The sequence below is a fragment of the Suillus discolor genome (assembly GCF_016758755.1).
Source record: "Suillus discolor strain FC423 chromosome Unknown F5147scaffold_693, whole genome shotgun sequence".
Classification (NCBI taxonomy): domain Eukaryota; kingdom Fungi; phylum Basidiomycota; class Agaricomycetes; order Boletales; family Suillaceae; genus Suillus; species Suillus discolor.
The window spans coordinates 1-9,925 of NW_024541940.1; the positions used below are offsets into that span (position 1 = coordinate 1).

General features: G+C 48.1%; 8 protein-coding genes across 8 annotated transcripts; 3 read left to right on the top strand and 5 right to left on the bottom strand.

Moving 5' to 3' along the window:
• Window positions 1-67: 67 nt before the first annotated feature.
• On the top strand, window positions 68-418 carry F5147DRAFT_784860 (uncharacterized protein; the record flags this gene model as incomplete). Its single annotated transcript, XM_041442879.1, has 1 exon — window positions 68-418. The coding sequence occupies one exon, from the start codon at window positions 68-70 to the stop codon at window positions 416-418; it is 351 nt and encodes a 116-aa protein (XP_041284032.1).
• An 898-nt stretch (window positions 419-1,316) lies between these two features.
• F5147DRAFT_378989 (uncharacterized protein) lies at window positions 1,317-2,588 on the top strand. The gene is made up of 5 exons (XM_041429470.1): window positions 1,317-1,687; window positions 1,744-1,831; window positions 1,881-1,936; window positions 1,999-2,362; window positions 2,420-2,588. The coding sequence occupies exons 1-5, from the start codon at window positions 1,593-1,595 to the stop codon at window positions 2,420-2,422; spliced, it is 606 nt and encodes a 201-aa protein (XP_041284033.1). The 5' UTR covers window positions 1,317-1,592; the 3' UTR covers window positions 2,423-2,588.
• A 56-nt stretch (window positions 2,589-2,644) lies between these two features.
• Window positions 2,645-3,668, bottom strand: F5147DRAFT_740642 (uncharacterized protein). The gene is given in 8 exon segments (XM_041439460.1): window positions 2,645-2,773; window positions 2,813-2,814; window positions 2,827-2,842; window positions 2,853-2,884; window positions 2,898-2,903; window positions 2,915-2,973; window positions 2,997-3,384; window positions 3,468-3,668. 2 exon segments carry the CDS (start codon window positions 3,560-3,562, stop codon window positions 3,090-3,092), a joined length of 390 nt encoding a protein of 129 aa, XP_041284034.1. The 5' UTR covers window positions 3,563-3,668; the 3' UTR covers window positions 2,645-2,773; window positions 2,813-2,814; window positions 2,827-2,842; window positions 2,853-2,884; window positions 2,898-2,903; window positions 2,915-2,973; window positions 2,997-3,089.
• A 166-nt stretch (window positions 3,669-3,834) lies between these two features.
• On the bottom strand, window positions 3,835-4,865 carry F5147DRAFT_740646 (uncharacterized protein). The gene is made up of 2 exons (XM_041439461.1): window positions 4,600-4,865; window positions 3,835-4,525 (listed from the first exon to the last, which is right to left on the bottom strand). The coding sequence occupies exons 1-2, from the start codon at window positions 4,692-4,694 to the stop codon at window positions 4,216-4,218; spliced, it is 405 nt and encodes a 134-aa protein (XP_041284035.1). The 5' UTR covers window positions 4,695-4,865; the 3' UTR covers window positions 3,835-4,215.
• A 186-nt stretch (window positions 4,866-5,051) lies between these two features.
• F5147DRAFT_740657 (SNase-domain-containing protein) lies at window positions 5,052-6,693 on the bottom strand. Its single transcript, XM_041439462.1, has 6 exons — window positions 6,094-6,693; window positions 5,936-6,030; window positions 5,824-5,876; window positions 5,621-5,743; window positions 5,398-5,567; window positions 5,052-5,319 (listed from the first exon to the last, which is right to left on the bottom strand). Exons 1-6 carry the CDS (start codon window positions 6,471-6,473, stop codon window positions 5,139-5,141), a joined length of 1,002 nt encoding a protein of 333 aa, XP_041284036.1. The 5' UTR covers window positions 6,474-6,693; the 3' UTR covers window positions 5,052-5,138.
• On the bottom strand, window positions 6,694-7,332 carry F5147DRAFT_740660 (uncharacterized protein). The gene is made up of 3 exons (XM_041439463.1): window positions 7,068-7,332; window positions 6,955-7,003; window positions 6,694-6,898 (listed from the first exon to the last, which is right to left on the bottom strand). Exons 1-3 carry the CDS (start codon window positions 7,214-7,216, stop codon window positions 6,806-6,808), a joined length of 291 nt encoding a protein of 96 aa, XP_041284037.1. The 5' UTR covers window positions 7,217-7,332; the 3' UTR covers window positions 6,694-6,805.
• A 1,179-nt stretch (window positions 7,333-8,511) lies between these two features.
• On the bottom strand, window positions 8,512-9,067 carry F5147DRAFT_784864 (uncharacterized protein; the record flags this gene model as incomplete). The annotated part of the gene is made up of 3 exons (XM_041442880.1): window positions 8,512-8,652; window positions 8,705-8,830; window positions 8,882-9,067. 3 exons carry the CDS (start codon window positions 9,065-9,067, stop codon window positions 8,512-8,514), a joined length of 453 nt encoding a protein of 150 aa, XP_041284038.1.
• Window positions 9,068-9,183: 116 nt separating this feature from the next.
• On the top strand, window positions 9,184-9,617 carry F5147DRAFT_784865 (uncharacterized protein; the record flags this gene model as incomplete). Its single annotated transcript, XM_041442881.1, has 2 exons — window positions 9,184-9,211; window positions 9,274-9,617. The coding sequence occupies 2 exons, from the start codon at window positions 9,184-9,186 to the stop codon at window positions 9,615-9,617; spliced, it is 372 nt and encodes a 123-aa protein (XP_041284039.1).
• Between the last annotated feature and the right edge of the window lie 308 nt (window positions 9,618-9,925).

Consider the following 9,925-nt stretch of genomic DNA (forward strand, 5'->3'; position numbering starts at 1 on the left):
GCAGCATTATACTTGGGCTCCCTCTGATGTCGGGCTACAGCATCCCGCGGTCCAGCATGATGCTCGGATGTCCTCTAGTGTCGGGTTCCAGCCTCCTGCGGGGCGGCATTATGCTTACACTCCCTTTAATATCGGGTCACAACATCCCAAGGTCAAACATGATGCTCGTATGCCCTCTAGCGTCGGGTCCCAGCCTCTCGCTGGGTGGTATAAACATTGGACGCCGCCAAGTGTGGGAGCCAGCGGCATGATCATATTGTTACCTTCGAACCTGACATATCCTCATGCATTAAACACCACGTTTCCGCCAAGCAGTCAACTCTATCCATCTACCAACGCTTCTGCAGCCTCACCCCCGAGCACGTCATCATTCAGACCTCGTGCATGCATACTGGGGACGAAGAGGGGTCGAGACTGAGTACTCGAGAGATGGTGTATGATGCAGATAGATATCTCAATTATATTTGAATGAAGATTGTCACTATGCATAGGATAAAGACAAGTACATAGGATCAAACTTCCTCTCTTGCGTAGCCTTCTGGTCTAGGTTTAATTCCACTTGTGTTTATTGCCATCGTAATTCCCTCCTTTATTTTATCGGGGAAGAAAGTTGGGTGTAGGTGGCTGGAGCAGCGGGTGGCACGCCCATAATGGAGCACGATGCATTCTCTAATTGGTGATATAAGAACTTGTAGCTCCTAGTAAGATTGCCTTTCAAATAACGGATGTCGAGGTTGTACATGTCTTTCAAACGATCTATGCGCATCAACTAGATCGAGAAGATAATTCTGTTCCTTGGCTAGTTGTCGCCATAAAAGGCCTCGTGGCTGCCCAATGGGAATTCCGAAACAAAAAATCATGGGGTATCCAGCGCCTGCAAAGCACGAGAATTTAGCGACAATGCCCTACCGAAAGAGTGAATGACGGCATCACCTACATCTTACACCTGCCCAATGGACAGCGAAATATCATCTGTGAATGGAATGGGTCATTTCGGGTCTGGGACTTGGAGAGGAGCACAAATGTCGGGGAGGAATGGTGTGCTGGACTCCATACGGAAGGCGAGTGGTGAGCAGAACCTGACAAGGAATATTCACAGCGTGGGATGTCCAAAGCGCAGGAAATATCCCGAGACCAATCAACACGGGGAAATAAACCAACCAACGCGGTTTGCTAGGGCCCGCGTACGCAGGTAGACACTCATATGCATCTGGTCATTAACGTTGGAATTCAGTTCGAGTGACATGATGTATTTGTCACAGTGCCGCGTCACATAGGCCGCGTCACACAGGCGCTCAAAACACTTGAGGGTTACTTTTCTATGCCTGGCATGAACCTCGGATAGCAAAACACTTTCGCCGGGGGGATATTCTTTAGGAAATTCGATACAGCCTCGAGCTCGTGGACGGCTGTTCTTGAATTGAGCGAAAAACCTCATCAATACCATTTACTATCTCCGAGTACTACTTGCGCATCAGGCTCACAGGCACATCATGCTTCGACAAGACCTAGCTCCAACTATGGAGCCCCGAAACCAGTCAACGCATTGAAACACTCTGAATACAACATAATCTCTGCGACCTTTTCTGTAGATGGAAAGTTCCTCGTCACCAGCTGCGCCGACGGCCACATTTACACATGAGGTTTTTCTGCTATCGTCAAAGAAGCCGGCCTTCCATCAGATATTGTAAGCTCAGATACATATCATTTTCAAATGATACTTACAATGGATCTGCTTCCCAGGTTGATGCTATACCGCAACCTGCTCCAAAGATCAAAGGTGCTCGTCAGATACTCCCGCGTTTTTGATGATGCACTGCGAGAGGCTAATGTATGTGATCTACATATATTATTCAACGCTTCAACAAATATGTTATCAGTTGCGCACTCGTCTATCCCAATCACATGGGCTACATAACCACCTAAGGCTCCCTTAGTATGTAAAAGGTTCCCCCATCGAATGAAATGCTGTCAGATCCGTAATAGTCTGATCGACAGCGTCATGGTGGATGCGCAAAACCTCTTTTGGAAAAACGACGAAGACGAGAACATGCATCCGGCTTTACTGAACAAGAAGGATGCGTTTTGCGTACGATGTGATCTGGATAGGTCCACATTTCTGATCTCCACTTCTCGAGGCCGGGATTGGCGAAGGACAGTCTGTCACACGAGAAGCATACGTTCGGGGGAACCGTCTGGCACGTCCCCGCTAGCCTTGACGGTACTCTTTCTCTCGGAACCATTCCGTACCTTTGTCACAGCAGCTGCCATATCGCCAGTGGGTCGATACAGCGAGTTTTTTATGAGGCGAGGCGACAGTGGAGGGAGGAACGTCCTTCTCGTTTTCACGAGCGTGCCACCAGTAAGCGTCTTCGAGAGAGTAATTTGATTGAATAACTGACGGGTTCGACCATAACAGTGAGAGTGTTCTGTTCTTGCCTTAGCATCCGTAATGCTATTTGATCATGAGTGGTTCCAAACGCCTGCTCGCCTCGTATGCGTTATTGATCATCTGTTCCCGCCGCCCTCACAGGACTTCGTCATGGTGTTCTTTGATAAGACCGGCACCCAGTAGCTGAAAATCTCGCACAATAATAATATTGACTAACATATCGCTGTCAGTGCAGTTTGTAGGAATTCTGGGACCAGCGAAGACACAGAAAGCTCGTGTCTTGTGGTGTATCGGGTAGTTGAGATTGAGAGTTGAAATAAAGTCCATGGAAGACAGCGCTGTGGCCAGTGCTAGATTTATAGATGACAGAGAATTGCAAGGTAACTTGTTTTCGTGCAGGTTGTCGCCGAGGGTCGAGGAATAAAACTGGGCCAGAGTCTGACAAGCTCAGACTGTACCTTTTCGATACAGGAGAACTATCTTGCACGGCTGGCCAGGAAACAGCCCGAGGAAACTATGTAGGCGCGTCCGTTAATTATAAAAGTCTATTGCAATATCGTTGGATAAAGAAATATAGGTCCGATTCTCCGTTACCTCGCAGGCTGCAGCACACGTGAGACCTTCCAACTTTTACCCCTGAACGTGATATTCCCGCATGAATACGTACATGCTTCACCACCAAAAATGTATTCATTAATTAGAACAACACAAGCAAGCCCGCAGCAGCTCCGGCAGCCAATCCCAGCCCCATCCCCGCCTCTGTTCGTCCTGCACCGCTGGAAGTTGTCGCAGCTGGTGCACTTGTCGCAGTTGATGTAGATCCACCAGACGAAGGAGACGTTACGGTGGGAATGCCGAAGGAAGTAGGAAGGGAAGTAGGAATGGTGGTAGGAAGGGAAGCAGGGATAGTGCCGGATGAGAGAATAGAGGAAATAAACGAAGTAAAAGATGTGGTGTCTAGAGAGAGGGTGCTCGAAGGCAGGCCGCTTGTTCTATAAGTGGGTTATAACATGAGTGTTTTTGTTTTTGAATGGGAAATTTGAAGGGAAGTGAGGATGAGGAGAAAGTCACGTACGCTGGAATTCCGCTGGGCAGGACTGGCTTAGAAAGTGATGTTGCTGCTTGCGCAGTGGCAATGAACGAAAGCACAAGGGTGGACGTGAGTTTCATGGTGAAGATGCAAGTACAACAAGGCTATTAAGGAGTCAGAGAGGGATTGAGACTAGTACTCACTCGCGTCGTGCAGTGTACTGGTAGATTGTCACTTGAGGGGCAGTTGAGGGGCAGTGAACTTTATGTTGGACCGTGACTCTCGGTACCGGTTGCTTATCTAAGTACCTACAAATTTCGTCATTTGCCTGCTTCCCTCAGTTGACTCCGTACGTCGCTGAGGTCAGTATCATTCTCGTATTTAGTACCTGCGTATCTAACAACATCTGTAGTTGTGTCTGCTACAGGTAAGTACCAGCAAAGATACAGAAAGCTCGTGTCTTGTGGTGTATCGGGTGGGAGCTGAAATTTGAAATAGAGTCCATGGAAGACAGCACTGTGGCCAGTGCTCTGGATGACAGAGGATTACAAGGTAACTTCTTTTCATGGAGGTTGTTGCTGAAGCTGAAGCGCTGACACGCCGAGGATCGAGTCCATTTCGACACAGGAGAACTAACTTGCACAGCTGCCGAGGTGCGCATCCGTTAAAAGTCTATTTCAATATCGTAGATATAGGCCCCGCAGCACACGTGAGACCTTTCGACTTTTATTCCTGAACGTAATTTTCCCGCATGAATACGTACATGCGTTACCACCAAAAATGTACTCATTAATTAGAACAACGCAAGCAAGCCCGCAGCAGCTCCGGCAGCCAATCCCAACCCCAGCCCCGCTTCTGTTCGTCCTGCACCGCTAGAGGTTGTCGCAGCTGGTGCACTTGTCGCAGTTGATGTAGATGCACCGGACGAAGGAGACGTTACGGTCGGAAGAGTGCCGAGGGAAGTAGGAAGGGTGGTAGGAAGGGAAGTAGGAAGGGTGGTGGGAAGGGAAGTGGGAATGGTGCCGGATGAGAGGATGGAGGAAAGAAACGAAGTAAAAGCTGTGGTGTCAAGAGAGAGGGTGCTCAAAGGCAGGCCGCTTGTTCTATAAGTGGGTTATAACATGAGTATTTTTATTTTTGAATGGGAAATTTGAAGGGAAATGAGAAAGTCACGTACGCTGGGATTCCGCTGGGCAGGACTGGGCTAGAAATTGATGTTGCTGCTTGCGCAGTGGCGATGAACGAAAGCACAAGGGCGGACGTGAGTTTCATGGTGAAGATTCAAGTACAACAAGACTATTAAGTTTGTCAGAGAGGGACTGAGACTAGTAATCACTCGCGTCGCGCAGAGTACTGGTAGACTGTCACTTGAGGGGCAGGGAACTTTATATACGGGAAAATTTTTGACCAGTGCACACTAAACTTGCTGCGGAGCGAGTAATCTCTTGCCATATATATAAATGCTGTCACCGGCAGTGCTCGCAAGCGCCACTGTGATCGGACGCGACCAGACCACTCGCGACCGGGATCCATTAACAGCTAATCGGGATCCAAATTCGCTTGCAGAGTTTGCCGTTCACGTATGCGCGCCCCTGCCTGGGAATGAACTTAATCATCCCACTGGTGGTGGTAGTTTTTTTTGTAAACAGGCACTCGCCATATGCATATGCGCTATTTCGGTGACCTTGTACATTTTCCGGTCTCTATTTAACTATTTCAGCGCCAAAGTCTCTTCAAAATCCCTCTCAGCCCACCCTCCTTCGAGTTTTCTTGCTCCGCCTTCGCCGTACCTTGGGCCTGAGCCTCAGGATCCGTCCCACTCTGCGCGTAACGCCGTTTATACTGTGCGGGGGTTTCCTCCACTGTACCGTGTTTCCACATGCCTCGGCGTGCAGCTCTGGAGAGGACACAATGGGTGTGAGGTTGTCTTCCACAAAAGTGGAACAAGTAAATGTGAATCGGTGTCACAACTTACCGCGACTCAGCCTCAACTCTTAGAAATCCATCCTTTCCATACTTCCCATACTCTGCACCTGCTTGTTCGTAGGTCACGCCCGTGCCTGCCCGGATCATCTCAAGTGCAAGACTCCGGCCCGTGGCAAGCCAGCCTGGGAGAAACGGTGGCGGAAGAGTAACTACAGATACCTATTTGTGGATGACAGTTAGTTGGTGGAATGTGATGCAGTGTCAACGCATACAATACGAGAATATTGGTCACGCCGAACGAGTTGACAGTAGACTATCCTGCCCTCGATCGTATCCTTCAACCACGTGAGAGCTTCTGCAGCGTATGGCTGGGCTTGGCGACCAAAATGTGATCCCTGCACGCAATCGAGCAACATTTCAGTCAGAATGCCCTCGTTCAGAACTCTTTTGAGCCCTACGTCTACAACCAACACACCTCGGGTGCATCAACACCTGCAATACGAACGTGGATCGTTTGCTCTTTGAGCTCTTATTGATTCATGTAAGTGAGCACATATCCCATGAGAACATAAGGGATACAAACGAACCTTTGCTCAAAGTTGGTACCCTCCTGAATTTAAGTGGCCACCTCCACCCAAAGCCAGGGGTATGATACAGCCTGAAATTATCTCCATCCCCTACACTTGGCGCACCCATCACAGATCAGCCAAACCCAAACCCTGCATAGCGTTATAACTCAACTCACCTCGTCACGACACCCCTCACCCATCTCTTCCGCCGAAGTACATCAGGTGTGACCCACTCAGCTGTCCTCAAACGCCTAAAATACCGCCTGTACACGGATGTCGCGCCAAGCGTCGAAACAGAGCCCAGGAAGATGCCGGATAAAACAAGATATGCAGCGGGACGTGATCCGAGCTCATATGCTTTGGCCCTGAGGCGGTTTTGGACGTTGGCGTTGTACTCTTGAAGCGCGCTTTTCGTGGTTGCTTGTGCGGTGGTCAGATGCGTCTTGAAAGCGTCTTTCGTAGCAGACCAGGGCACTCCGAGTCCACGCTGTTCAGAAGGTGGGGGCGATGTCTGCTCTTCTGATGCCTGCTGCTTCTGGCGCCATGGAAGATGCATTGATCAAAGTGGTCGCACTAGCACTAGTCCACTGTAAAAAAAGGGAAAGTGAGAACGCAACTAACAGTGATCATCTTAGGTAGTAAGCGTACTGCACGGCGGATAACTTGGATCTTGACCACATACAAGTTTTAAATGTCCTGGCTTGACTTATGACCTTTATGTAGAGTCAGATCGCAGACCGCTGGACCGAAAGATGTCACCACTGGCATGTGCACCGACTGGTTGATTTTGTGGTACTTCAACGTTAACATCTAATACTAGTAGCCGAATGACTAAGCTATGGGAAAAGTCCGATCGAGTCCAAATCGAGTCCGTGACTCCACACCAAATTAACTTGGACAACCAGAGCATGTTGCACTGAAATTTGAAGACCCTGTGGGACAGAAGTATGTCGACTCGTTGGTCTCAACTATTCCCGTTTTCTGCATCCAGTTCAACAGGTTACACGCGCACGTTCAAAAGTAAGCATTGCACCTACATTGTAATAACAGTCGCAGAAGTCCCCTGAGGTGTCATTGCTTCTGTAACTATCATGCCATCATGTAAGCCTCTTTATTCTGAATTGCTTGTTGTATGACTTAGGACACTCACAAACAATGGTATCCGCTGTGCACTGTACACTGCTCCTCGAGGTTGTACGTCGCGTTCCTGTACGTGACGAGTGATGCGCACTCCATGCACTGTGCGGTAGCATACGCGACGAGCGTACAGAGCACCGTGATGGATGTGGGGATGCGCATGGTGACTTTGCTTAGCCGGAATATCCAACCAAGGCTAATATACCTCGCTCGTTACCCCTGTAACTATATAATTCTTCCGGGGTGCTTCTTCATCTGGGCTTTAATAGCTCATCAACGTTATCATTTATGCGCTTGCAAAATATCGATTCTTTTCTCAGATATGCAGTTGTCGTTGTGACACTGAACCTGGATAGGCGCACATTTGACGTTATAAAGTCACTGATCGTTTCAAATGTTGGAGTGTAGAGATGTCTTGAATTCGAGCTGTCGGCAGCTGGTATAACAACAACCCGTCGATGAAAACATTCATATTGATTGTTGATGCGGACAACGGCCCACGGGTGATAATGATGGCTTCGCCCTGTGAGAACAGGTAAGTACTGCATAATATTTCTTCCGACCACGCATCGCACTCAAATGGTAATATTCGGTAATTTCCAAACAAACCTCACCATACACCACCAGTTGCCGGTTTATCAATGACCAATATTGTGCGAAATTATTTTGAGGACCCGGTTTTGTTCCCAGAACTCTGGCTATAATTGGGGTTTTGTGGATAATAATGAATTTGTGCCATAAAGGTTGCAAATTTGTTGTTCAGTGGGGAAATGATTCTGATGTCTGATAAAAATCAGTCATATATTGCACGTACACAACACAGAGTTCATCCAAATATCACACGCGCTACATATGGAGTAGCTTGGGGTGAGTTATGCGTGACAGGTTTAGAAATGAGATAGCTTGTAGATATCCCATCAATATGCCCACTATCTTTGCCTCTGACTGCCACATCCAGGAGACCACACGTCATAGCGTCGAAAAATGGATCTGTTGAGTGGTTTTCGACACAGGCGTCATCCAAACTGTTCGAGTCAAAACCTTTAACATTGGGTCCATACTTGAAATACAACAAAGAGTTTGATATGTACAGTAATACTGACGGGTATCATTGGCCTATACATACTAACATGTGATGACAGACCACCATGGCAGGCTTAAAAATCGGACAACAAAAACAGATATCAAGCCAAGGGAAATGAGGGGAAAGGGATAGAAGAGCGCTGCGTGTCTACAAATTCATTTCCGATATCACTCACTGCATCGTCCTGGGCCAGAACCTCCTCATCAGCGCCATAGTCGTTTGAACGCTGTAGCCACTCTTCGATGAACGATCCCTCCAGTGGAATATGAGGATCCCACATCGGCCACTTGCCCATCGGGAAAGACGGATAGGCAGCAACGAAAAGCCAGCCAGAAAGCGTCACGTCCCCATGTCCATAGCGATGATTCTGTGTCTACTTCTGTGGTGACCCATTCTTGAATTCGCTGGGCGACTGTTTCCCAATCTGCTCGATTGACATAGTCGAATGAAGGCGGGAGCGGGGGAATGATATAGTGGGTTCGCCAACGTTAGACATATCTGAGGACAAATTCGACTTTGGCATGATGTAAGTAGGCCACAGTTGAACAAATGTCATGTACACTTACATCATCCGAGCCTCCTGAACAGTGTAGCAAGCCACTGCGATGGCGCAAGTCTAGCGATGCAACCTCTATGACTGGTGTGGTAAATGTTCCGTATTCCTCATCAATAGATACTGATATGCGGACAGGCTAGCGTCGACTTGTGAGGAAGCCTCGAGGAAAGTTGATGAAGATACATACAATATCGCTCCTTTCCAAAATCTGTCTCGGAAATGTCCCGGGAAAGCAGACAGTGAGGCACATTGGTTGGAGCGAGGCATGGCTGTCTGTATAATGAATGCCAGGGTAGATAGTGGAAACTTTGGTGAGTGATAATGTGGAATTCATACCGACGTCGATGAAGCAACGACGATCAGCTTGAATCATAATAGCGAAGGCGTGAGAGATTGGACTTGTCGAAATTTTGAATGTGCACTATCACGTGATTGCTCACATCCATCACCAGCGTGCTGCACAACACTGTCCTCGACAAATTGCCCAGCATGCTTGATGACATCATCGACGGCTATAGTATGTGTATTTCTTTTATCAACTCCTTGCTTATCTATTTAAATGCTATGTGGTATCTACAGTTTTACGATTCTGCGATGACGGTACAGATCGTGTCTTTTGCACCGCATGCCCTCAAAAACAAGGCGCCTATCGTGTCATGTCACGCCGCCATGCTGAAAAGCACTCAAAGCAAGATATGCACATTCGCCGTGCCGAAAACATCAAGAAAAGGCTTTCTGAGACCAGAAAGCCACGTGTCTCTGCTGCAGCGCCTGTTAGCCCTGATCCTTCACTCTCCCCTGCTGGTCACGATAACTTCAGCATCGATTTCGATTGCATGGATAATACATCTATCGACATGCAAGCTGATAGACCGTCCATGGTGCCTGAGACAGATTCTGAGTATCCGTTAGCGGATCTCTGAATCAGATCGTCAGCAGTCGACAACTCCAGCTTGATGGCGAATTCCCGGACCTGTTTGCTGAACTTCAGGCGTCTGTTGCCTCGGGACACATTGCCATCTCAACGCCCATAGTTCCCACAAACAAAATGTGTGAACTTGTCGACGACAGTGCATCTGACTTCGGTATTGAAATTCCTGGTAAGTTAACCATCTTTCCTGCGCTCTACAATCCGATACTCAGCAGTATTTTTAGACGACCCGCTTCTTGAACCGGCAATCAAAAACTTAGTTGTCTCTCCAGATCATCCCTTGTATCCTTGGCCATCGAA